This window comes from Grampus griseus (genome assembly GCF_964374135.1).
Source record: "Grampus griseus genome assembly, chromosome: 14".
Classification (NCBI taxonomy): domain Eukaryota; kingdom Metazoa; phylum Chordata; class Mammalia; order Artiodactyla; family Delphinidae; genus Grampus; species Grampus griseus.
In genome coordinates, this window is record NC_139008.1 from 2,797,616 (window position 1) to 2,824,392 (window position 26,777).

The window sequence follows — 26,777 nt, forward strand, 5'->3', positions numbered from 1 at the left end:
CTGAAGGCTTAGCATATTACCTGTGTGCTTGAAGGGCTCTTCCTGCCTATCCCTTCCCTCAAGTTGTAGACAGTGTCCTGAATTTTATATTTCACATTCCCATTTTAGCTGCTGTTGCTTTTTTTTTTTATTTTAGTATGATTTTTCAAAATAAAAAGAAAGACTTTTTGTTGTTGTTGTTTTCCGCGGTACGCAGGCTTCTCACTGCTGTGGCCTATCCCGTTGCGGAGCACAGGCTCCGGACGCGCAGGCTCAGCAGCTGTGGCTCACGGACCCAGCTGCTCCGCGACATGTGGGATCTTCCCAGACCGGGGCACGAACCCGTGTCCCCTGCATCGGCAGGCGGACTCTCAACCACTGCGCCATCAGGGAAGCCCAAAAGGAAGATTTTAATATACCAATCAGATATCAGTAAGGCTGGAAATTTTAAAAAATAAAAACAAAGTAAGTTATCAAAGCAAGAAAATAATACCCAGCAGGGGGACTGGCTTTGGGTGCACCCATGCTCTATTTCAGAAGTCAACGTCGTCCTCTCCCCCACTTGACTGGCCAGACATCTGCTTTAGAACTTCTGTCTGTTGCCTACATGAATTCTTGGACACTAAATGTGTCCTTTAAGAAAAGATTAATGGGTTTATTATAAAAAATTATGATAGATATTGCTATTGTCGTTACTGTTACACCATTAAGAGTGGACTCTGCCGGGGAGCCTACTAGAAACTTTTCGCGTGTTCCCTCTTTCACTTGCTGTGTCCGTCCTGTAAGGCATCGTTCTTCCTCTTCTCCCATGGGGGATGGAGCTGCCGTTAGGTCAGGGAGCTTGTCCAAGGTTAGTGGCATAGCTGACTGACCCCAGAATCCGTCAACCACGCTGTACCGTCCTAGCACACGAGGTGGGATTTCTTAGCCGGGACTTGGCTAGCTCAGTCCTGCACCGTCCTTCAATGGGACAGTGTCCTCTGGCTGTGTGTTTTTTTTTTTTTTTTTTTTTTCCTGTCCAGGAGTGCTGGCTGTGGTCATCTTGTAAATGGATGCCACCTCGCACGCCAAGCCAAACAAGACTTGGCTCTCCGTGTACTGCTAGCATCTCCTGTGGTGCTGCCGGAAGGGGTCAGGTCTTACAGGTTATTTTGTGAGTTTATGACAGAGAGGGGAATAGAAACAAATACAAAGTGAACAGAACTCCTTCAGAAACGGGACCTGAGAGGAGTGCTGGGGTCTGTAAAGTGCAAACGGAGGAGGGTTGGCTGCACTCGGGACGTTTTTCTTTTGTGCCTCACCATATCTGGTTGTTAAATGTCTGTCTCTCAGCTGGCATTCTCTCCCTTCATGAAAAGTTAAATTACATTAGATTGAAAAGTGACACTGATGTGTTACAACCCATCATGTTAGATTGAGAGCTGAGATCTAACCTCACGTGTGCCCTTTCGGAAGCATCCACTCTAGAAAGCAGTCTGTGTTCTCCCCATGTTATATAGCTATAGGATAAAGTCACAAGAATGGGTACGTACCCATCTGTATTCTTCCTTGAGTCAGGTAGTAACATCTGTGAAATTGACTGATTATGCTCAGAATAACGTCAGTGAGGACAGTAAATCTAACTTTAGCTCTCGTAAACTGTGTTTCTGGGCAGGTGATGATTCATGGTCAGCTGCACACAGACATCACGAGAGAGCTAAGAAATAGAAGTCATAACCTTTGGCTTCAGAAATCATGGACTGTTCTGTGAGCTCAACCAGCTGCTCTGGAAACCAGTAGGATGGAGCCCTACGGTTGGGTGCAGTCTTTTTCTTTGCCTCTCTCGATTTTCTTAGAGGTGTAAGTTCTGCTTCTAGTGTTTCGGAGAGGAAATTTAAAAAAGAAAAAAAGAAAAGATAAAAGGGATAGGACATAGTTCTGTAAAATGAAAGGGAGACTTGAGTTTGTACAGGCTAATAGAGGGAAGACTAATGAGGTCTTTAATTGTGAGTGAAGGGGATGTCTGAAGAGTTTCTACCAGCGCCCACAGATGGCCAGATAAAAACGGAAGAGGCTTAAATAGAGAGAGGCTTCCTCGACCGTGAAAAAGAATTGCTTAAACAAGAAGGTAACAGAACGTAGAAGTGGGTCTCAGACGGAGGCTTGGAGGCTGTTTTCCTTTTGCTCTGCAAGTTGCCGTCCTTGCCTGGAAGCAGAGCTCCCTTTTAAAGACCGCTGCACCTTTATGCCTCCTGTCCTGTGTGGTGCAGGTTCCCTTCATCCTTGACACCCAGCACAGAGGTCTCCCGTCGACCGTGCCTGCTGTAAATATCCAGGGTGCAACCCCTTCTCGCTGTCTCCCCGTGACCACCGTGGTCCAAGCGCTTGGGTTACTCTCCGCACCTCTGGCTTTGATAAAAACAGCCTTCATTGCTTTTGTTTGTTTCCCTTTGGCTATTAATAATGCTGAGCTTTTTTCAAATGTGCATTATTCAGTTTTAATTCTTAAATGAATTTTATGGGTTTTTTTTTTTTTTACGTTTTTGCCAGTTTGCCTTTCAGTTTTCTTGTTTTTTAGGTAAACTAAAATTATAAACATTATGTAGTCGTTTATTAATCTTTATTAACCTTTGTTATTTATTACATAGTTTTCACATTTAGGAGAGCACATTTACATTTAGCAATTAGATATATACTGACCTAAATTTTATTTTTGTTTTATAATGTTTAATTCTTAAGACTTAATTTCTTTAAACATATATTCACATTTACTGTCATTTTAAATATGTGTAAATGTGATCATATACATCTTTTTTTTTTTTTTTTTGCGGTACGCGGGCCTCTCACTGCTGTGGCCTCTCCCGTTGCGGAGCACAGGCTCCGGACGCGCAGGCCCAGCGGCCATGGCTCACGGGCCCAGCCGCTCCGCGGCACGTGGGATCTTCCCGGACCGGGGCACGAACCCGTGTCCCCTGCATCGGCAGGCGGACTCTCAACCACTGCGCCACCAGGGAAGCCCATATACATCTTTTTTTAAAGCTCCTCTTTTCAACTTTTTCCTTTTTGCTTCCTTCTTTTTAACTTTTCATCCAAGCCATGTTAGTAGCCTAATATGTATCTTTTCTTATTCTTTTTTGTGTAGTCACGTGGCTCCATGTAGACAGGTACAAACACACACGCACAGTTTTTATTGCCACCATTTGTAAAAACTGGATCACACTTTATATGATTTTCTATATCACTTTTCATATTCAACGATACGTACACAAAACCGTTGAACTCAACTTCTGGGCTCTAATTCATTCTTTTAAGCAGTTGTGTGATATCCCATGTGTGTTTGTCATCATTTATAGTCTTTTCCATTGGAGAATCTCATTGGAATTTTATATTGCTGTGTGGCATGCAATAAGGATCTAAATTTTTTTTTTTCTGACAGGCTAGCCAGTATTTCCCTGATGTTCTGTTGAATTATCCCTTCCTGTCCTATGATTTATAGCTCTCCTTTTATTTCATATTAATCATATATATTCCATGGTATGTCTCGAGGCTCTCTGTTCAGTACAGATGTCAATTTCTTGCTGTTGTCTTTGTTCAATTTCTTTTTAAAACACTTTGTATTTAGGAATAACTTTAGAATTGTGAAAGAGTTGTAAGAGTGTGCCGGTGTTCCCGTCACTCAGCTTCCCCAAGTGTTAACATCTCGTATGACCACAGTACATTTATCAAAACTAAGAAATTAATGTCGCTTCAGTGCTATTTACTAAGCTAGAGACTTTATTCACATTTTCCCAGCTTTTCTCCTAATGCCCTTTTTCTGCTCCAGGATCCCACATTTCATTTACCCGTCACATCTCCTTAGTCTCCTGCAACCTCTGACAGTTTCTCAGTCTTTCCTTGTGTTTCATGACCTCTACACTCTTGAAGGGCCCTGGTTACTTGTTTTGTAACGTGCCCCAAAATTTGGGCTTGTCTGATGTTTTCTCATGATTAGGTTGGGGTTATAGATTTGGGGGGAAAAATCCCAGGGAGGTGAACTTCTCCTCATCCTATCAGGGCCTTGTAATGTCAACATCAGTCACGAGGTGACATTAGTCTTGGTCAGTTGGTTAAGGTGCTGTCAGCGGGTTTGTCCACTGGGAAGTTAGGATTCTTCCTTTTCCTTGTTCTGTTCTTAGAGGCCAATTACAGCCTAGCCCACACCCAAGAGAAGAGTAAGCTTCACCTACTGGAGAGAAGAGAATCAAAGGATTTGTGGACATAAGTTAAAACCACCACAAAAAGTTGATAAGTATTTGGGGTACACACTTTGAGGTTTTACAAATACCCTGTTTCTTCTTAAGGTTTTGCTCACTAATTTTAGCTATTTTCCATTTTCAGAAGGTTCGATTGGGGTGTTCTTTAGAATTTTGTTAAACTCTACAACTAAACCTGGAAAGAAATGTTATATCTTTAGGACCCAGTAATTCTCTTACGTGGAAGTGTGGCATTCCCCTCCGTTTTCCTAATCACTGTATTCGCTTGGCTTCTCCATGCTAATGGCATATGAATATGTCAGATACCATTTATTCTGAAATTGACAGATGGACCCTGAATTTCTCTCTACCCTTGCCTTTTACATGTTCTTCAAAATGGAAAATTTGGAATTCTTTGCTTTTGGTATTTGTTTTAAAATTTACTTTACTAAGTTACTATAACCTGGATGCTTGGTTCTTTTTCTTTTCTTTTTTTTTCCTAGTTAATTCTACACTTTCTTCCTTTTCTAGGTTAGGTTTGGTCTCTTGTCTGGATGTGATGGAACAATATACCTTTCCAGAACTATGTAACTATTTTGGTCCGTGCACAGGATTCATTGTAACCTTCAAATATATACAATAAAAACCAGATGTTTCTTGTTTAGCACCCCGTCCCCAACCTTTCAGTTGATCAGGCCTTCTACTTTATAGCCTAGTGGACTCTATTAGAAAACTTCTAGCCTGTGTGTCTAATCTTAGAAGGGAATGAAGCAATTCTGTTTTCTTATTGCTTTAAATCTCTTGGTATTTGGATAATGTCATTGTGTGTGTGTGTGTGTGTGTGTGTGTGTGTGTGTATAAAATTCATCGAGGACAACTTCTAGCTGTATTGATGTGCTCTTCACTATACTTGTAGTTTTCTTCACATCCCAAATGACTCAAAAAGTACAGCAGCATTCAATTTTTCACGTGTGTCTTTCCTACATACACGATCGCCCTATTCCTGCGTCCAAAGAGCAGAGTCCTTGGTACCATTTGAGTTATCTTACAGACCTGCACAGGCGTGTCGGAAGCCTGGCTATACCAGCAGGCCAGCCTGGTCGTTCTTGCTTCAGCAGGGTTGTTACTGTCAGAATTCTTGGTTCTCGTTGAGCTAACGCCCTTCAACTTTCTTTTCGTATTAACTGACCGCTTTGTTCCTAGCTAACTGAAATGGCCCAAAGTCAGATATTTGCACAATGAAATCTAGTTTTTAGCAAATTCCTTTTATTTTACTACCACCTCCCAAGGCACAGTTAAACTAGCCACACCAATCATATAAGACACATTACTGTTTCATTTATGAGGCATTATTATGTAGTTAGCTGTTTCATGCAACAGGTTATTTTTTATAGCTTGAAGTAATATTTTATCACCATAACCTTTTTTGTTTGTTTGCTTCTTGCTTTTTACACTGTGGTAGCTTTAATGGAAACTTTTCTTAAACGTCTCTACTTTTATTTTAGAGAATAGGGTATGTAATTTATTCTCTTCTCAGTATCACTGCAAGGTTATAACTAAAAGCATAAATTCCTGTTCCCTGATCCTTAGCGTCCACTGAGTTGTTTCATCCTTCTTTGCAGAATCCCCTGCCTGGCCTCAGCTCTGCATTTGAGTTCTTGGAGCTACACTTATAGAGCTTATTTATTCCCACTGCGCATCGTCAGTGTGTCGTCAGTATCCCCGTCTCCTTCCTCCTTCCTCCTCAACCCTGAGGCTCTGGTCACCAAGCTTGACCAAAGGACGAAGAAGGACCTCAGAGCAATAAACTGCAGGCCCTTCCCATTGATAAGCTTTCCTGAGTAAGGAAGGTCTGCAAAGTTCCAGACAGCATGGCTGCTCCCATCGCGTCTCCTTCCCTGTCTCCTTGCTGTGTCTGCTCCCGCCTTCATGGCTTCCTTTGCCGTGTGGTAACACAACACGCCTGTCCCCTCCCAGGGCCTTTGCACGTGGTGCCCCTGTCTGTATCCTCTTGATCTATGTGTCTTTTCATCTGTCAATACCACACTGTTCCGATAACTGTGTTATATAGTAAATCTTAACATCAGGTAGAGTGATCCTTCATACTTTTTCGAAATTGTTTTAACCATTTTAATTTCTTTACCTTCCGTATTAATTTTAAAAATATCTTTCCTACATCCACAAAAAATATTTCTGGGGTTTTGGTAGGAATCATGTTAAATCTATAGACCTGTTTGGAGAACATTAAAATCTTTACTTTGTTGAGTTTTCCAGTCTATGAACTCCGTATGTCTTTTCATTTATTTAGAGTTTTGTTTTCTTTCTTTGGTGTTTTTTGTAGTTTTTCACATAGGAATCCTGTTTCTATTTTCACCTGAGTATTTCTGTTGAGCCATTATAAATGGTATTGTATTTTTAATTTTGATTTTTGCATGCTTGTTGCTGCTATATAGAAATACAGTTGGTTTTTGTATACCTATCTTGTATCCTGAAACCTTTGCAGAACTCACTTACTAGTTCCATGAGTTGTTTGGGGGTTTGTTTTTGGTAGATTTCTCGGTATTTTCTATGGAGACTATGTTATCCAGAGGTTGAGACAGTTTATTTCTTTTTATCTGATTTGTGGGACGTCTTATTGATGCCAAATTGTGCCCTTTTAGGGCACTGGGAGCTTCTTCAGGTTGATTCCTGAGTCCTTTTGATGTGACCTTGTCTTTGATTGTTTCCCCCTATGTGATACCAGATGTTCAAGGCTCATCTTGTACATTTCCTGCCCCAGACCCATAATTAATCATTTCTCCAAAAGGCCCTGGTTCCTTTTTGTGGAAACAGCATTTAGAGACCACAGTCTGGGGTTAGGGTTGGAGCCAACACTTTAAGCCATTGTGATAGACGCCTGAGCACACAGCCCCCACTGGAGTGTGGAGACCGATGAACCCCCCCTTATACTCTCTGATTGGTCAGAACACTTTCCAATAAGGACTCAGTAGTTGTTTGTCACATGATTAAATGAATGAATGAGCGAATGAATGAACACGTGAATGGAACAGATCTTGTGCTATCCCTGCTTGATGGCAAAGCCAAAAAACATAATACAGCCCATCCAAAAAAGAAACATTGTCAAAGCAGTTGAAATCACTACCAGTCTCTCCAAGAATTACAAAATTCAGATGAACCACAGTCGTCACTTCACATCCTCTCTCCTCGTAGCCAGCCTGGCCTCTTCGCCCCTCCCCTTCCTCTCTGGGTCAGTTCTGGATTTCAGTTTCTCTTCTCAGTGTGAGTCCCCGAGGCCCTCCTCCTTCCTAGATCTCTGCTGTTACCCCAGACTGCTCACTAGGGCCCCAAAGTACAGGAACAGGAAGATTATGAATGCTTTTGATTAAAAATCTTCTCTTTTATTCTTATCACAAATAACTGAATAAATGCTGCCCAGAGTCTGTCAGAGGAAGCTCTGAATCAGTTTGGCCATAAGTTTGGATTTGTGTCATATTGGGAAGAACATTGTTGAATATTTATAGTGTCAGGTCCTATGCTTAGCACATAGACATACCTTCCACTGATTTTTTTCAGTACACACAACTCTATGAGCTAGGTAGGGAATCTCTCATTTCAGAGGTGAAGAAACGGGGGCCCAGAAAACTGAAGTCTTTCAGGAGTAGTAGTTTTCCATTATTGCTATAATATACTACCACAAACATAGGGACTTAACACAGATTTGCTATCTTACAGTTCTGGCTGGGTGTCAGAAGTCCGAAATTGGTCTCACTGGGCTAAAATCAAGGTGTCAGTAGGGCTGTGTTTTCTGGAAGGTGCGGGGAGAACCTGTTTCCGGGCCTTTTGCAGCCTCCTGGGGCACCTGCACCCCTTGGCTCTGGCCCTTCCTCCACGCCCACCCAGCACCTTCAGACGTCTCCCAGGTTCTGACTCCTGTTGTGGCCTCTCCCGTTGCAGAGCACAGGCTCTGGACGCGCAGGCTCAGCGGCCATGGCTCACGGGCCCAGTTGCTCCGCGGCATGTGGGATCTTCCCGGACCGGAGCACGAACCCGTGTCCCCTGCATGGGCAGGCGGACTCTCAACCACTGCGCCACCAGGGAAGCCCTTCTTCACTTGCTTTTAAAGTGTTCTTCTTGGACTTCCCTGGTGGCGCAGTGGTTCAATCCGCCTGCCAATGCAGGGGACATGGGTTCGAGCCCTGGTCCGGGAAGATCTCACATGCCATGGAGCAGCTAAGCCCGTGCACCATAACTACTGAGCCTGTGCTCTAGAGCCCGTGAGCCGCAACTACTGAGCCCACGAGCCACAACTAATGAAGCCCGCATGCCTGGAGCCCGTGCTCCGCAACAAGAGAAGCCACCGCAATGAGAAGCCCGTGCACCGCGACAAAGAGTAGTCCCTGCTCGCCGTAACTAGAGAAAGCCCGCGTGCAGCAATGAAGACCCAATGCAGCCAAAAATAAATAAATAGATAGATAGATAGATAGATAGATAGATAAAATGTTCTTCTTGCACCCAGAACAAATGGTCAGCAACAAGTGTTTACTTCTTGACTAAGTAAACATGTCATTCCGGTGCCTTAACATTTATTGAGTATCCAGAGACTCATTATGGCCAGAACTACTGGGAAGCAATTTGAGATCTCCTAATTGCACAAGTAAGGGAAGCTCATCAATTTTGAAGTTGTCTGCTTTGACCTTTGCTATTAAACTGCGAGGCCTGAGATCCTGATTATCCTCAGAGCACTAAACCTTAGAACCAGCCCATTAAAAAGTTGTTTAATTAAAATGGGGAATATTTTAAATGTTTTGTTTTTATTTTTAAGGGCTTAAGAACTAACGTTCTGCATTTTTCTGCACTCTGATTTTTTAAAAGATGTAATCAAATGACAATTCAAACTAATCAAATGCTGCTTTAACATTTGTAATAGTAAAACCACAGACCCAAATTATACTTTTATATTCTATGGGCAAAGCCCTTATTTTACTGAACCCTTCACTGAATTTTCATCATAATGTATGTATCCATGTTTGTATTACCATCCTGCTGTGTGTTAAAAGTGTCACAGATAGGGACTTCCCTGGTGGCACAGTGGTTGAGAATCCACCTGCCAGTGGTGGGCACACGGGCTCGAGCCCTGGTCTGGGAAGATCCCACATGCCACAGAGCAACTAAGCCCGTGCGCCACAACTACTGAGCCTGTGCTCTAGAGCCCGCAAGCCACAACTACTGAGCCTGTGAGCCACAGCTACTGAAGCCCGTGATCCTAGAGCACGTGCTCTGCAACGAGAGAAGCCACCGCAATGAGAAGCCCGCACACCACAACGAAGAGTAGCCCCCGCTCGCGGCAACTAGAGAAAGCCTGCGCAGCAACTAAGACCCAACATGGCCAAAAATAAACAAATAAATAAAAACTTAAAAAAAAAAAGTGTCAAAGATTAAATATCAAAGACACTTTATTTTTTTACGAAAGCAGAAGGATGGGTTACATTGAAAGTTTTGATGTACATCATGGAAATTTTGGGTGGTACCCCCTGGAACTCCTCCCTTTGGGCCCAAAACTGCTCTTAAGGGAAAGTTATTGTTTCCTGTTACTTCTCATGGTTTGTAAACATATCACATCTAAGCGCCATGGAACATGGGCGGTGTGTACCTGGTTTCAGGTTGTATTCCCGCCACGCAAGTCAGGCCTGGGGATGCAGATAGTTGCTAAATAGTGAATACGGGTATTTGGTCCAGTCCCCATGGCAATCCAAGGGAACATATACCCTGACTTTCCCTTCATCATCTGAGCAGGCACACCCTGGGCTGTTTTCATCAACCGTAAATCTGGTGCTTCAAGAATTAATATGTCAGTGTCACAGCTCTGAAAGTAGATGCTCTGTATGGCGCGGGGAATGCCTTGTCTCCTCAGTGTTGGCTAGTGTTGGGGAAAGCACGCTTGACCATATCCCAGCTGGGTGCCCACTCCCCTCCCCCCAGCCCCGTACACGAAGTGCATAAGCTTTGGGGGTAGGAACCCAGTTCCCAGGGGTCTTTTCCCCCACAGGTGTTGTTGATCGATGCTGATGGTCAAAGACCCCCAGTAGCTCCTAGGAGGTTTCATCTTTTCCGAAACGGAGAGTTCTTATTTAGCCCACTGTCTCAAGAAAGTGCTGCGAGAATCAAGTGTTAACCCAAAGCACTTAGAGAATGTCCATTCGAACGAGTCTTCTTCTGTGGAACTGCAGTGTTTCCTTGGTCAGGAATCCCCACCATTAAGGGCAACTGGCCACATGGCCCCCCACCCCCCACCCCGCGCTCACAGTCCGTAGCTGGTAACCCTCTAACTTCCTCTTTATGGATCCAGCATTCTGGTTTCCTGAGCTGAGGTACATTTCACCCATACTGGACTAAGTGCTTTCATTTTTTTTTCTTATTTTCTTTATTATTATTCCATGGAATTAGAAGTTAGAATTATAAGACTTCATTTGGAAATGTAGAATTAAGATGGGAAATACTAAGGAAATAATTTTGCATAAAACAATACATAGTTATTTTAATAAAGTTAAAAGAAAATCTCTGGCTTAATACTGTAATTTTCCTATAAAACCAGTGTAAGTTTTAAATTAGTACTTTGGAATTGCATTATAGTAAAAGCCACATAGTTCATAAATACGGACAAATTATTAAACTTTGCTACCATAATTACTTAGCATACCCTTACATTCAATTTGAAAATTTTTCGTTGGATAACTAAAGTGATATTTCTTATGGAAAAATTGGAAAAATATTTTAAAAAACAAATTGAAAGAAAATAACTTGGAATCTTTCTACTCAGAGCTGGCCACTGTTAACATTTCATGTATACATATAGATAGACTGATATATGGGATTGTTTTTCTATGCACTCTAGAGTATACACGTTTTAGGTTTTCTTTGGGTTTTTTTTTTTAACCCTAAATTGATGCTATTGTGTATGCTGTTTTGAATCTGTATCAGGATGTATTTCACTTCTAGTAACAGAAGCCCTAACTTAACACGTTTAAGCACTAGTAACGTACATTACCTCATGAAATGAGAAGTCCAGAGACAAGAAGGCCTGCAGGACAGTTCACTGATCCCACCAGGTTCTCCAGGTCAAGGACCTGGGTGCTTTCCATTCTCTTTGTCCTGCCACTAACATGGTCAGCTTCATATTAAGGTTGTTACCCTCACAGCCATAAAATTGTCACCTTGAACATCTGGGGCAACATGCTTCCTTGTTCACATCTAGTGGAGGGAGAAAAAGCGTGAGCCCCAGCCGTGGGATGGAGATCCTGCCCATTGATCTGATGAACTAACCTAGCTGTGGCCACCCCAGACCAATGACAGTCCCCAGGTATATGCTGTAGGCTGACTGGCTTAAGCCTTGTTTCCTCTGTTAGTCACTAGCAGGAGGGATTGGATAACCTTCACCCCCAGGTGGGGTCAGTTCTCACACCACAGTGCTGCTGTCAAAGGGTGGAATGTGGAGTAGACGTTGGAAGTCAGCCCCAACGTAGTAACCTAAAGTTATCACTGAATATTTTATGAACAAATATAAGGGTCATCTTAAAGGATCTCTTAGCTTGCTTCTCATCATTACATTCAGACTGTGGTCTAATTTGTTCTGATTCTCAAAATTTTGTCCTTCCTCCTCCTTTTGTTTACACACTGCTTGGTACCTACTTCATTATCTTTAAAACTTGTTCTTCTTCTTAAGCATTACAACAGAATCATTAATACATTACATTACAGTCTTCTTAATACATTGCAATCAGAATCATTACAATCACCAGAATTTTGAATTTGATGAATGTTTTTAGATATTTTAGTTTTCTTTAAGAAAATCTGTTTCTTTTGTAGGAATGCCCTGTTCAGAAAGAGATGGATAGGAAAAAAGAATAAGGTCTTCTGGGGAATTGATCCTCATTAATCTAATGTTCTCTAAAGTTTGGGCATTTTTGTGGTGTTCTTTTTGGCAATAGATAGGTTTTTCTTCATGACTTTTGACTTTACTACTGAAATTTAAAAGCAAAAATGAGCTTAAATCTATAAATTATAACAGATGTAAACTTTAATATTTCTATTCTTTATGTACTTTTTAATTTTCAATACCCTTGAAACAACGTCATAAATAATACAGAGAATTAATGGACTTTTTGGAGAATAATTCTGAGGAATAATAGGCATATTTGAAATTAGTATGGCAAAAATCAGATGTTAAAGAAATAAGTTATGATATATTCAGTTTTTAAATTGTACTATTAAATGTGTAACTTCATGTGTAATAAATATTCATGTTTAATTTTAGGTGCCAGTGTAACATATACTAAAATAAAATGGAACAATTTCTATGGTTCTATAAAGGAATCATAAATAATTATAGTAAAGCTCTTTTGAAATATTTTTATGGGACTAAAAATTGAAAACTTCTTAATAGGGAAATTTTCCTAAATGAGAAATGAGGTAAGTTAGTCGTAGAGACCTCAAAATGTAATATATCCTGAGGGAACCCTGAATAAGCAGTAACTTCTTAAGATAATCTTATAAAATGTCTGAAAATCAAGAGGTTTTGAAAAAGGTTTTAGGAGGTAGCAGGAAGAAAAAGTTTTATTATGCTAAAATTTCTTATGGGAAGTTATTTATTTTACATGTTTTTTTTTTAACATCTTTATTTGAGTATAAATGCTTTACGATGTTGTGTTAGTTTCTGCTGTATAACAAAGTTAATCAGCTATATGCATATACATGTCCCCATATGCCCTCCCTCTTCCGTCTCCCTCCCACCCTCGTTATCCCACACCTCCAGGTGGTCACAAGCACTGAGCTGATCTCCCTGTGCTATGCAGCTGCTGCCACTAGCTATCTATTTTACATTTGGTAGTGTATATATGTCCATGCCGCTCTCTCACTTCAACCCAGTTAACCCTGCCCCCTCTCCATGTCCTCAACTTCATTCTCCATGTCTGTGTCTTTATTCCTGTCCTGCCCTTACGTTCATCGGAACCATTTTTTTAGATTCCATATATATGTGTGTTAGCATACAGTATTTGTTTTTCTCTTTGTGGCTTACTTCACTCAGTATGACAGACTCTGGGTCCATCCACCTCACTACAAATAACTCAATTTCGTTTCTTTCTAGGGGCTGAGTAATATTCCATTGTATATATGTGCCACATCTTCTTTATCCATTTCATCTGTTGATGGACGCTTAGGTTGCTTCCGTGTCCTGGCTGTTGTAAATAGTGTTGCAATGAACATTGTGGTACATGACTCTTTTTGACTCTTTTTTATGGTTTTCTCAGGGTATATGCCCAGTAGTGGGATTGCTGGGTCATATGGTAGTTCTATTTTTAGTTTCTTAAGGAACCTCCATACTGTTCTCCATAGTGGCTGTATCAATTTACATTCCCACCAACAGTGCAAGAGGGTTCCCTTTTCTCCACACCCTCTCCAGCATTTATTATTTCTAGATTTTTTGATGATGGCCATTCTGACTGGTGTGAAGTGATACCTCATTGTGGTTTTGATTTGCATTTCTCTAATGATTAGTGATGCTGAACATCTTTTCTTGTGTTTGTTGGCCATCTGTATATCTTCTTTGGAGAAATGTCAATTTAGGTCTTCTGCCCATTTTTGGATTGGGTTGTCTGTTTCTTTGATATTGAGCTGCATGAGCTGCTTGTATATTTTGGAGATTAATCCTTTGTCACTTGCTTCGTTTGCAAATATTCTCTCCCATTCTGAGGGTTGTCCTTTCGTCTTTTTTTATGGTTTCCTTTGTTGTGCAAAAGCTTTTCAGTTTCATTAGGTCCTATTTGTTTATTTTAGTTTTTATTTCCATTTCTCTAGGAGGTGGGTCAAAAGGATCTTGCTGTGATTTATGTCATAGAGTGTTCTGCCTATGATTTCCTCTAAGAGTTTTATAGTCTCTGGCCTTACATTTCGGTCTTTAATCCATTTTGAGTGTATTTTTGTGTATGGTGGTAGGAAGTGATATAATTTCATTCTTTTACATGTAGCTGTCCAGTTTTCCCAACACTACTTATTGAAGAGGGTGTCTTTTCTCCATTGTATACTCTTGCCTCCTTTATCAAACATAAGGTGACCATATGTGCATGGGTTTATCTCTGGGCTTTCTATCCTGTTCCATTGATCTGTATTTCTGTTTTTGTGCCAGTACCATACTGTCTTGATTACTGTAGCTTTGTAGTATAGTCTGAAGTCAGGGAGCCTGATTCCTCCAGCTCTGTTTTTCGTTCTCAAGATTGCTATGGCTATTCGGGGTCTTTTGTGTTTCCAGTTCTGTGAAAATGCCATTGGTAACTTGATAGGTATTGCATTGAATCTGTAGATTGCTTTGGGTAGCATAGTCATTTTCACAGTGTTGATTCTTCCAATCCAAGAACATGGTATATCTCTCCATCTGTCTGTATCATCTTTAATTTCTTTCATCAGTGTCTTATAGTTTTCTGCATACAGGTCTTTTGTCTCCTTCATAGGTAGGTTCGGTATTTTATGCTTTTTGTTGCAATGGTAAATGGGAGTGTTTCCTTAATTTCTCTTTCAAATTTTTCATAATTAGTGTATAGGAATGCAAAAGATTTCTGTGCATTAATGTTGTATCCTGCTACTCTACCAAGTTCATTGATTAGCTCTAGTAGTTTTCTGGTAGCATCTTTAGGATTATCTGTGTATAGTATCATGTCATCTGCAAACAGTGACAGTTTTACTTCTTTTCCGATTTGGATTCCTTTTATTTCTTTTTCATCTCTGATTGCTGTGGCTAAAACTTCCAAAACTATGTTGAAAAATAGTGGTGAGAGTGGGCAACCTTGTCTTGTTCCTGATCTTAGAGGAAGTGGTTTCAATTTTTCACCATTGAAAGTGATGTTGGCTGTGGGTTTGTCGCATATGGCCTTTATTATGTTGAGGTAGGTTCCCTCCATGCCTACTTTCCGGAGAGTTTTTATCATAAATGGGTGTTGAATTTTTTCAAAAGCTTTTTCTCCATCTATTGAGATGATCATATGGTTTCTATCCTTCGATTTGTTAATATGGTGTATCACATTGATTGATTTGTGTATATTGAAGAATCCTTGCATTTCTGGGATAAATCCCACTTGATCATGGTGTATGATCCTTTTAATGTGTTGTTGGATTCTGTTTGCTAGTACTTTGTTGAGGATTTTTGCATCTGTGTTCATCAGTGATATTGGCCTATAATTTCTTTTTTTATGACATCTTTGTCTGGTTTTGGTATAATGGTGATGATGGTCTTGTAGAATGAGTTTGGCAGTGTTCCTCCCTCTGCTATATTTTGGAAGAGTTTCAGAAGGATAGGTGTTACTCTTCTCTAAATGTTTGGTAGAATTCACCTGTGAAGCCATCTGGTCCTGGGCTTTGGTTTGTTGGAAGATTTTTAATCACAGTTTCAATTTCAGTGCTTGTGATTGGTCTGCTTATATTTTCTATTTCTTCCTGGTTCAGTCTCAGAAGGCTGTGCTTTTCTAAGAATTTGTCCATTTCTTCCAGGTTGTCCATTTTATTGGCATATAGTTGCTTGTAGTAATCTCTCCTTTGTATTTCTTCAGTGTCAGTTGTTACTTCTCCTTTTTCATTTCTAATTCTGTTGATTTGAGTCTTCTCCCTTTTTTTCTTGATGAGTCTGGCTAAAGGTTTATCAATTTTGCTTATCTTCTCAAAGAACAAGCTTTTAGTTTTATTGATCTTTGCTATCATTTACTTCATTTCTTTTTCATTTATTTCTGATCTGATCTTTATGATTTTTTTTCCTTCTGCTATCTTTGGAGGTTTTTTGTTCTTCTTTCTTTAATTGCTTTAGGTGTAAGGTTAGGTTGTTTATTTGAGATTTTTCTTGTTTCTTGAGGTAGGATTGTATTGCTATAAACTTCCCTCTTAGAACTGCTTTTGCTGCATCCCATAGGTTTTGGATCTTTGTGTTTTCATTGTCATTTGTTTCTAGGTAGTTTTTGATTTCCTCTTTGATTTCTTCAGTGATCTCTTGGTTATTTAGTAGTGTATTGTTTAGCCTCCATGTGTTTGTATTTTTTACAGTTTTTTTCCTGTAATTGATATCTAGTCTCATAGCATTGTGGTCGGAAAAGATACTTGATACAATTTCAATTTTCTTAAATTTACCAAGGCTTGATTTGTGACCCAAGATATGGTCTATCCTGGACAGTGTTCCATGAGCACTTGAGAAGAAAGTGTATTCTATTGTTTTTGGATGGAATGTCCTAAAAATTTCAATTAAGTCCATCTTGTTTAATGTGTCATTTAAAGCTTGTGTTTCCTTATTTTCATTTTGGATGATCTGTCCATTGGTGGATGTGGGCTGTTAAAGTCCCTGACTATTATTGTGTTACTGTTGATTTCCCCTTTTATGGCTGTTAGCATTTGCCTTATGTATTGAGGTGCTCCTATGTTGGGTGCATAAATATTTACAATTGTTATATCTTCTTCTTGGATTGATCCCTTGATCATTATGTAGTGTTCTTCTTTGTCTCTTGTAATAGTCTTTATCTTAAAGTCTATTTTGCCTGATATGAGAATTGCTTCTCCAGCTTTCTTTTGATTTCCATTTGCATAGAATATCTTTTTCCCTCCCCTAACTTTCAGTCGGTATGTGTCCCTAGGTCTGAAGTGGGTCTCTTGTAGACAGCATATGTACAGGTCTTGTTTTTGTATCCATTCAGCCAGTCTGTGTCTTTTGGTTGGAGTATTTAATCTATTTACATTTAAGGTAATTATCAATATGTAGGTTCCTATTACCATTTTTTAACTGTTTTGGGTTTGTTATTGTAGGTCTTTTCCTTCTCTTGTGTTTCCTTCCTTTAGCATTTGTTGTAAAGCTGGTTTGGTGGTGCTGAGTTCTCTTTAATTTTTGCTTATCTGTAAAGGTTTTAATTTCTCCATCGAATGTGAATGACATCCTTGCTGGGTGGAGTAATCTTGGTTGTAGGTTTTTCCCTTTCATCACTTTAAATATGTCCTGCCACTCCCTTCTGGCTTGCAGAGTTTCTGCTGAAAAATCAGCTGTTAACCTTATGTTATTTGTTGCTTTTCCCTTGCTGCTTTTAATACTTTTTCTTTGTATTTAATTTTTGATAGTTTGATTAATATGTGTCTCAGCTTGTTTCTCTTTGGGTTTATCCTGTATGGGACTTTGTGCTTCCTGGACTCGATTGACTGTTTCCTTTCCCGTGTTAGGGAAGTTTTCGACTCTAATCTCTTCAAATATTTTCTCAGACCCTTTCTTTTTCTCTTCTTCTTCTGGGACCCCTATTATTCGAATGTTGGTTGTTTAATGTCCCAGAGGGTCTGAGACTGTCCTCAGTTCTCTTCATTCTTTTTTCCTTATTCTGCTTCCTGGCAGTTATTCCCACCATTTTAGCTTCCAGCTCACTTCTCCGTTCTTCTGCCTCAGTTGTTCTGTTATTGATTCGTTCTAGAGTATTTTCAATTTCAGTAGTTGTGTTGTTCATCACTGTTTGTTTGCTCTTTAGTTCTTCTAGATCCTTGCTAAATGTTTCTCGTGTTTTCTCCATTCTGTTTCTGAGCTTTTGGATCATCTTTACTATCATCACTCTGAATTCTTTTTCAGGTAGGTTGCCTGTTTCATCTTCATTTATTTGGTCTTGTAGGTTTTTATCTTGCTCCTTCATCTGTAACATATTTTTTTGTTCTTTCATTTTTTTTTTTTTGATGGGTGGTGCTATATTCCTGTCTTACTGGTTGTTTGGCCTGAGACGTCCAGCAGTGGAGTTTGCAGGCAGTTGGATAGAGCTGGATCTTGGTGCTGAGAGGAGGACCTCTGGGCAGCCTCACTCCGATTGATATTCCCTGGGGTCTGAGGTTCTCTGTTAGTCCAGCAGTTTGGACTTGGAGCTCCCACCACAGAAGCTCGGGCCCGACCTCTGGCCTGGGAACCAAGATCCCACAAGCATGTGGCAGGCGAAGTAATGGTCCCCCAAAGACACGGACATCCAGATCCCTGGAACCACCTGGCTGGTGTGTGGCAATGGGGACCCGGAGCTGCCGGAGGGGCAGAGTGGCGGACTGGTGTCCTCAGGGTCAGAGCCGGGCCATCTGTGCCGCCCACACCGCCCAGCGCTCCAGGGACTCCGCCTGGGCTTGACAGGCATCTGCGTCCCAGATTCACATCCGAGGTCACGGATTTACATCAGTGACCCCAGTTTTACGTCTGAGACACCGAATTTACATCTGAGGCCCCGGTTTTACATCCTGCGTGTTTTTTTATGTTACTAGAATAGAGATCTTAGTGTAGCTGACTCTAGAAGGGCTATGACTATCTAGCATTAAAAATGAACAAATAAAACTGTTCATCCATAGAGTGACGCAGTTGTGGGCTCCAGGGTCCCAGGAGTTTCCTAGTGTTTTGAGCATGAGAGTGTAGGCTGAATGACATTTTGGTGCTCAGAATGTGTCTGACCCTCAAAGTGCACTTCACCGGCCAAGGAGAAGATCACTTACCTTTGTTTTTTTTGTTTTTGATTTTTAGCAGGTTCTACCTTGCAACCTCCTTAACTAGTAAAAAGAATATAGAACTATAACATGAGCAAAGGATACTGGGACACCCATTTACTGAAAGATTATTTGCATTTATGGAATTTGTGTCTTTGCTGTTCTTCTTCTTCTTCTTTTAAGTAAGTAAGGGCGAGAGTCTGTGTATGGTATGGTTGGCAGAGCACCAGTCTACATGTGAGAAGACCTAGTCCTCCCTCTGGTATTGTTACCTTGCTGTTTTACCTTGGAAAAACAACTTAACCTCTCTGATCCTCTGTTTTCTCATTTTTTAAGAGAAGGAGGGTGGGCCAAATGTGTCTCAGAGATTCCTTTACACAGTAGAATTGGAATATATGAGAAGGGTTCAGGGATGATCACCTAGACTGTTGGTCAGCACCTGAGGTTGTGGAGAGATAGCAGAGGTGGAGAATATGCAGCCCTGGGGTTAGTAATTATGGGGAAATTGAGTTGAAGAGGTCAGCACTGTGCCCACTAACAAATTTTCTTCTACCCGTTAGTCTATAAATAGATGTACAAAATCTCTAATGAGGCTCCCTGGGAGTGGAGAAATCACAATAAATTTCATCACCCCCGGTCCAGGGTTTGGCGGTCCAGTGTGATCACAGAGCCCTGCCTGAAAGAAAAAGGCCAGCTCTTCCAGAGTTTCTTCTAACCTGTCTTGTTACGAATTCCCAGAGGAACCTTTGAGTTGCAACAAACTCTGGATGTGTATGTTCCAAAAGGCCATCTTCTGCACAAGGTTGGTACGGACGTGGTGCCTGGGGCTCCCAGGCCCCTGGCAGAAGCCAGCACAGCGTTGGACCTCAGCAGGCTCAGCCGGCACCTCTTTCCTCAGGTCGGCCTGGGGATTTGTTTTTGTCCTTCCAGATCTTTTTTTAACCTTTAAAACAAGAACAACAACAACAGTAACAACTCTGGACATTGCCTTATGGTCGGCCTGGTAAATTAATCTGTCTTACAAGTACGAAGCTCCATGGACCGGCCTTGACACTGTCTCTTTTCTTCCCTGACGCAGAGCCATCACGCTGGAGAACCAGCTGGTGATCCTGGCAGCGACGGCCAGCGACGCAGGGGCTTACTACGTGCAGGCCGTCAACGAGAGGAACGGGGAGAACAAGACCAGCCCGCTCATTCACCTGAGCGTAGCAGGTGAGTGCCCAAATCCCACATGGTCGTTGTGAAAGCAGTGAATTCTGGATTTAATTAATAACCACCATCTCAAGGGGCATTTTGCAATAAATCTTACCTCTCTGGGTTAGTGGTTATGGTTCAGTATTGATCCAATGTCTATAGTTGCTTTCTTTGAACTGATAGGCAGAAAATGTGAATCTGACCAGTCATTCTAAATACAGGATCTTATTTGTTTGGGGGAATTTAAAATAACATTTTTGCTTTTGTACTCTGTTAATGTGTATGGTTTTTAACAACAACAAAACATCTTTTGGCTTATAAGGAGTTGTGTCCATGAAACTTGAGACTAGATTAGGCCACAGGTTATGTTCTTTTACTTTAATTAAAAAAAAAATCCTTGAGAAAATATATATATACTAAGTTGTGTTAAAATTAGGAGTATATCTTAAGAGTAACTAAAAGCCCGGATCATGAAGAAAATACACACACATCACAGTTAAATGTTCAGTTGATTTAAGGATGTTTTGGTTTAGGCAACTTAGTTTAAATATTTGGCCTTTGAAAGAAGGCTCCAGAAATTCTACTAGGAAGAGTTGATTGCCGTAGAAGGGGGAAATGACCAGAAGCAAGAACTCGGAGCTAAAAGAGAGCAAAAGGTGCGTCTCAGAGATGCCACCAAATGTCTGCAGCGTGCAGCTTCATGGTATGAAATGCAGTGATTATGCTGTTGAGAAAATACAGTTGGGAAATGGTCATGGTAGATTTCAAAATATTATGACCATGTCATACAAGAGTGAGCTAAGTGGATTTGTCTGCATAGTGGTAGATGTCATGTTTTTAAAAACCACCTTGAAAGAATGGCTTTCCCCTTCGGGTAGTTTGAAAAGTTTTGTTTCATAGGTGGGATAGACCATAGTGTTTGCTTCTCCTGGTCCTTGAGGGATACAGTTGCTTTAGGCCTAATAGAGTTTACTGGGTTAACAGCACCACGGTCAGGAGACGGTGGGCATTAACTGCGTGTGCTCCCACATGCCCCGCACCTGCCCGGCAAGTGCTCCTAGGTGGCCACCACCCTGCCACCAGCTCCTAATTTCTAGGAGTTGAGTCCTCAGCCCCAGACCACGGGCGGTACAGATCTGGCCATCAGCGGGGCCTTTGCGGTACTTCAGAGAGTTGTGTCCACTGATTAGGTGTAGGGCTCACACAGTCCAGTGCATGTTGTACTGCTGTTTGAAGGACCCTATGAATCAAGAATCATAGTAGAAAAAGAATGTGATTTATGGAGATTTTTCAGTATTAATAATAAAAGATGGAAATTTTGTTATTAAATATATTGTGATAATTTTAATGACTTCCAACTTTTATAATTAGAGCCATTTATTCTGTTTAGCAAATCTGATTCAGCACTCAGTTGTAATATACATACGAGGATAATAATAGGTCAAATTGGTGGAATTCTGAGTCAGAAACACAAAAATTGACCTTAGTCTATTAGAAGAGGGGGAAAAAATTCCACAAATATTCTGGTTAACTTGATGCTAACATCGCGAAGGTATGAAATAGTCTGCACCTGGTAGTTTCCTACATGCCTACTCTACAAAGCCAGTAGAAAATAAAACGAATACAGTGAATTTGTAAGTTGCCGTACGAACGCCGTGCCATGCGTTAGATAATTGGAATATGTAAATGTTTTAATAGTTTCAGCATCTAACCAAGAAGCATCTTGGAAGCAGCTCATAAATATTATAATTAACTGCGTTGCCTTTCTTTCCCTTGCGTGGTTTCATCGGCACCGGGTGAAACGTGTAGAAGGTGAGACATGAAGAGGCTGATGGCGCGCACGGCTTACTTTAACCCTTAGGAGAAAACCTGCATTCTGTCCCCGTCTGTGTTCTCTGCTTTCTATGGGGCCCAGGTAAAACGCGACAAGTAAGAAGGTTGAGGGAACGGCCTTACTTTACTCCTTGGGTGAACCTCGCTGTTGATGTGTTAGATTTACCTAAAATTCAAAGGGCGCCCAATCCTGCATTTTCTCACTGAAATTCTATTTTGAAAACTCTAAAGATCAGAAGTCTTGATAAATCTGCAGAAGACCCCAGAATCGATTGTTTATTTATTTTAAATAGTCTCTTTTTTTAAACTTTATTTATTGATTTTTGGCTGCGTTGGGTCTTTGTTGCTGTGCACAGGCTTTCTCTAGTTGCGGCGAGCGGGGGCTGCTCTTTGTTGCGGTGCGCGGGCTTCTCATTGCGGTGGCTTCTCTTGTTGTGGAGCACAGGCTCTAGGGCGCAGGCTCAGTAATTGTGGCGCACAGGCTTAGTTGCTCCGCGACGTGTGGGACCTTCCTGGACCAGGGATCGAACCCTGGCAGGCGGATTCTTAACCACTGTGCCACCAGGGAAGTCCCTGTTTATTTATTTTCATTTTTATTTACTTATGTTTTCATCTTTTTGGCCATGCTACTCGGTTTGTGGGATGTTAGTTCCTCCACCAGGGATTGAACCCTTGCACCCTGCAGTGGAAGCTCGAGTCCTAACCACCGGACTGCTAGGGAATTCCCCAGAATTAATTGTTTAAATTTGCTCCTTTCTGGACTGCAACGAATGCTATAAGGGGGGAAACTGCAGTTCAGGACTTCCCTGCCAGCGCCGTGTGAGGCTGTGAAATAGGGAGGGTGCACAACCCCACCAGATTTATTACGAAGTTAGATACTCTCAGGACCTATTCACGCAGGTAGTAAGATGCAGTGTGTTCTGCAGGCTTAGACATCTTTTTTTTTTCTAATGTAGGCTTTGTAAAAACACCAAACAAGATTGATGAAAAATTTTAAAAACTTGCCAGCCAGCAATTCTGAAGAATCTAAAGATATTACAGCCAATTATCATTTAACGATGATAAATTTTCCCTTGGCATCAGGAGAATAAAGTAGGGAACATTTCTGTAGTGAATACGATCAAGGTGGTAGGGTACTGGAAATTAAATTCCTGGTGGATTGCACTGTAATTAATTTAGAAGTGGAAAGTGCTGTCCGGCCCACCTCTTGTTTGCAGTCGTCGTAATAAACTGTTCCTCCTGCAGGGACAGCCTAGTGTCGAGGTGGAGTAGCACCCAGGGCCAGCCTTGCCTCGAAACATCAAAGTGCGTGATGCGCTGTCCCGCAGCTGACGGGAGGAGATGACAGATTTTCCCAATCACCTGTGTACTTGAGAGTTCAGAACCTCACCACCTTTTCAGTTGCTGAATATTCTGGCTGCACTTGAAGCTTATGGGAAGCAAAAGATAAAGACGGTTGAGATAAAAATAAATAAAATTTTTAAAATGCATGACAATTAGAAGTGAAATGCAGCCCCGCCATGGTACCGCCTGCCGTTTTGTGCATTATTATCCCTTAACTTCCCCCCCCACCCCCGCCCTTTTATATGGTTAAGAGGGTAAGTTACAGCATGTTCTGCACAGGTATTTCCTGTCGGGAAGGAGAGGACTTCTCTGAGCTATCCGTTCTCCTGCTCCCAATGAAAGCTTGCCACCATCGCGGGGGTGGATTCACTTTGAAGTTTTAATGTGACGTGAAGCCAGCAGATGTTAAGGCCATAGGTGGGACTGCTGAAGCACCCTGCATGAATTTTTCATCGCTGGCTCCCGTGGCTCAGCTGCACACCAGAAAAAGAATGGGATGAACTCGCCTGAGAGTACACATTTCCATTGTGAGGTCAAACTCAGGGAAGCTCTATGCACCTGCCAACCTGGTTTTGGTTTTCACTTTAAAGCTTTTACATTGAGTTAACTTGTGTGGATCAGGTCTTCCGAACTGAATTAATATGTAAATGAGAGTTTCCTTTTGAAGATGAGAAGAATTCTGTACAGGGATTAACTAATTATTGTTTAAATGCCATTGTACATAACTTAGACACATCATCAGCTCTGGCCCAATCTTCGGAATGTCCAGCATAATGAGATTCTCTGCTGGAGATGAAGCTTGAATTAGAAAAGAAATGACTGCTCAAATGTCTGCTCCTCAAACAACATTTGCAGATGGGGTATCACTTCAACTGATCCTCCTTCAGGCTGGCAAACTTTTGCTTTCAATTCTGACGACCACTTAACATTCTTTTGTCCTCTATAATTCTAATTTAACTGCAGACCTCATGTATGGTTAGTAGTTGAAAGTGAATTCCTGAGAATAATGTCTAGGAACAGTCGTCCAAGAGGACTGCCCTGTAAAACATGGCTTTTGTGTGCCCGGATAAAATTCTGTCTTATTTTCTTCATGCTTATAACATTATAGGGAGAGAAGGGCCAGGCATAAGCCTTTCAGTTGTTCTCTGACATGAATTGGATGGCCAAAGCCGTAGGAACGGTTTGAAATGTTATTAAAGAGCAATCCTGAGGCAGTGTCTATATTACAAATGACCGATTTCAGATCCAGCTATGGCTTTATAGGGTAAGTGGTACTTTACTGCCAGAATTTTCAGAAACATAAACAGAGGTGTACTTTGCGTAGAATGATGAGTTTAATCGTTTAGCATGTGTTGACCTGCTAAGTAGGGTATGTAATGAAGCGTAAGACGTGCTCTGCCCAGACCTCCCGGAGCTGGTTGTGGAAGGAGCTAAGTCTAGGCTGTGGTCTCTGAAGCCTTTTTATAGGCACACCATCAGTAAGGAGGCCTTGACCTTCACCCCTGGTATATGCATACTGAGCTGTTTATAAAGTGTGAGTGTTTAGCTATCACACAAAAAGGTGAAATAAACGGTATCTTGTTAATCATGAGAGTTTCATTCTGTCTTTAGTTCATGTCTCACAGCACAACATACAGTTTGTGAATGAAAATCCATACTTTACTTGGTCTTCCTGATAGTTTTTCTCTGGACAAGTTCTTCCAGCATCTGATTACAGAGGACCGTTTGTCCTGGAACGTGGTTGATAAAGAGCACAGGTGTCAGTGTTGCCATTCGTGTCTGTGTCGCTCATTTGTGCTGGACTTGTGAGTAACTCACATCTGTGATTTCTTCCCAGGTGTACTTCTGTATCCAGTTATCTACCCTGTGAGAGTTAGTTTAGTCAAAACTAAGTACACAAATACGTAAATCCACCTACCGGGCAAACGTGAAACCACAGCCCATTGGAAAGTTCTGAAAGCAAACAGATGCAGGAAGGCATCCTATGTACCTTGAAAATGAGGATTTTTAGATGTCCCTTGGGGCAGCTTGCATGCACAGTGTGACGGAGCCATCCCACCGATAGACCCCATCTGCATTAGGGATTTGTTTTCTTCTCATGGTTTCAGTTCAAAGACAGAAATGAAAATGCCAGTCCTAATAGTTTGTTTCCGAACCCAGTGTATGTATAAATGGTGGTGAATGAGGTTCAGAAGAAGAGTACAGCTGGGGATTCTCAACCAGACTTGAGAAAAAAAGGACAAAGTGATTAAAAAATAATGAGGCCCTAATTCTCTTCCCACCTCCACAAGACAAAACTGGGTTATTTTTGTTTTCTACTCATGTTCTTTCCATGGAATTCCCATCTCTCCTCATCCCAGTCTGTCTTTCTTTTCCCCTCTGTGACTTATTTCAGCCTGATTTCACCCTTGGTAAATCTTAGGGCATCGGGTTAAACCATGAATTGTGATTTGCCCTCAACTTTTGAACACATTTGAGATGCCCAACGTCCTCACTCTCCCAAAGCAACACTCTTCAGATCGGGCTATGAGTACCCCTCAGGGTGCACACAGGTCTCCAAGAGGGTGAGCAGGCATGTATAATTCTCAGGACATCTGTTTCCAGGTGATTTCTTATACGCTTTCTAAAATCAGATCATCCTGGGAATTTCCTGGCGATCCAGCGGTTAGGACTTGACGCTCTCGCTGCCGAGGTCCAGGTTCAATCCCAGGTTGGGGAACTAAGATCCTGCAAGCTGCAGCGAGGCCAAAAATAATAATAATAAACTAAAAAGTTAAAGAAATTAAAATCAGATCATCCTGAGGATGCCTGTGTGGCAGGGGGCTCCTCTCTTATGGTCACAGGTCACATCCATCCCGAATCTTTAGTACAGGCATTATCTGAGGCTCCAAACTTCCAGGTGCCAAACAAAGGGATAATTCTAAATATCAGTGTCAGAGCTGGGAAAGTGAAGTGCTCTAGTAACTGGGAAATAAATCATTTTATAAATCGGGAGTTTTCAATTCCCTGTTGTCTACCAGATGAGGCAACACCCAAATGCATTGTCAGCTGACATTTTATTACAGATAATTTCTGGTGATTGATTGCTAAGTGATAGAAAGTCCCCTTGCTCTTAGGAGAAGAAGACATTTCCAGCCCACCTGCAGTTTGGAGCCACTGACTAACTCCACTCAATGTGGAGTAGAAGGGAGTGTGTCACTTCCAGGCCATGTGTTTAAGAGCCAGCAAGTCACCTTCATGCTCTGCCTTCCCCCTGGGGCCCACAGTGGCCGGGCCACGCATGGAGATGGTAGGCCGCCAGGTAGAAGCTGCCCAGAGGCTGAATTAGTGCATGGAAAGAACAGCCCTGGAGAATCAGCCCGGCTGAAAGGGACTCAATATAAGTGGGAAATAAAACTTGGTGTGCTAAGCACTGAGATTTCAGGGTTTATTTGTTATTGGAACAGAAAGTGGTCTATCCTAACTAATAAATTACCCTGTGACTTTTGGTATACTCAGAGGTGTTTAAACAATTATGAGCAAAATTTCCCAGCAGTTATTTCTACAAAAAAGAAAAGTAGGATTAGAATTAGGGTAGACTTTGCATTCGTCTCATGGAGAGATGCATTTCCAGTGATTTTTTTTCTTTTATATATAATATTCATGAAAATTTGTTATACATGTATTTATCTTTTACAGACTGCAAATAATAATTGTAGCAATAACTCA

At 41.4% G+C, this 26,777-nt stretch overlaps 1 protein-coding gene across 1 annotated transcript in view; it reads left to right on the forward strand.

The window, feature by feature from the left end:
- SDK1 (sidekick cell adhesion molecule 1) overlaps positions 1 to 26,777 on the forward strand; it is a gene marked incomplete at both ends in the record, with an annotated part of 814,918 nt that overhangs the window by 451,358 nt on the left and 336,783 nt on the right. Inside the window, one exon of the mRNA XM_082671251.1 lies at positions 19,777 to 19,910. Coding sequence (XP_082527377.1) covers positions 19,777 to 19,910 — 134 coding nt within the window. The remainder of the gene's footprint in view (positions 1 to 19,776; positions 19,911 to 26,777) is intronic.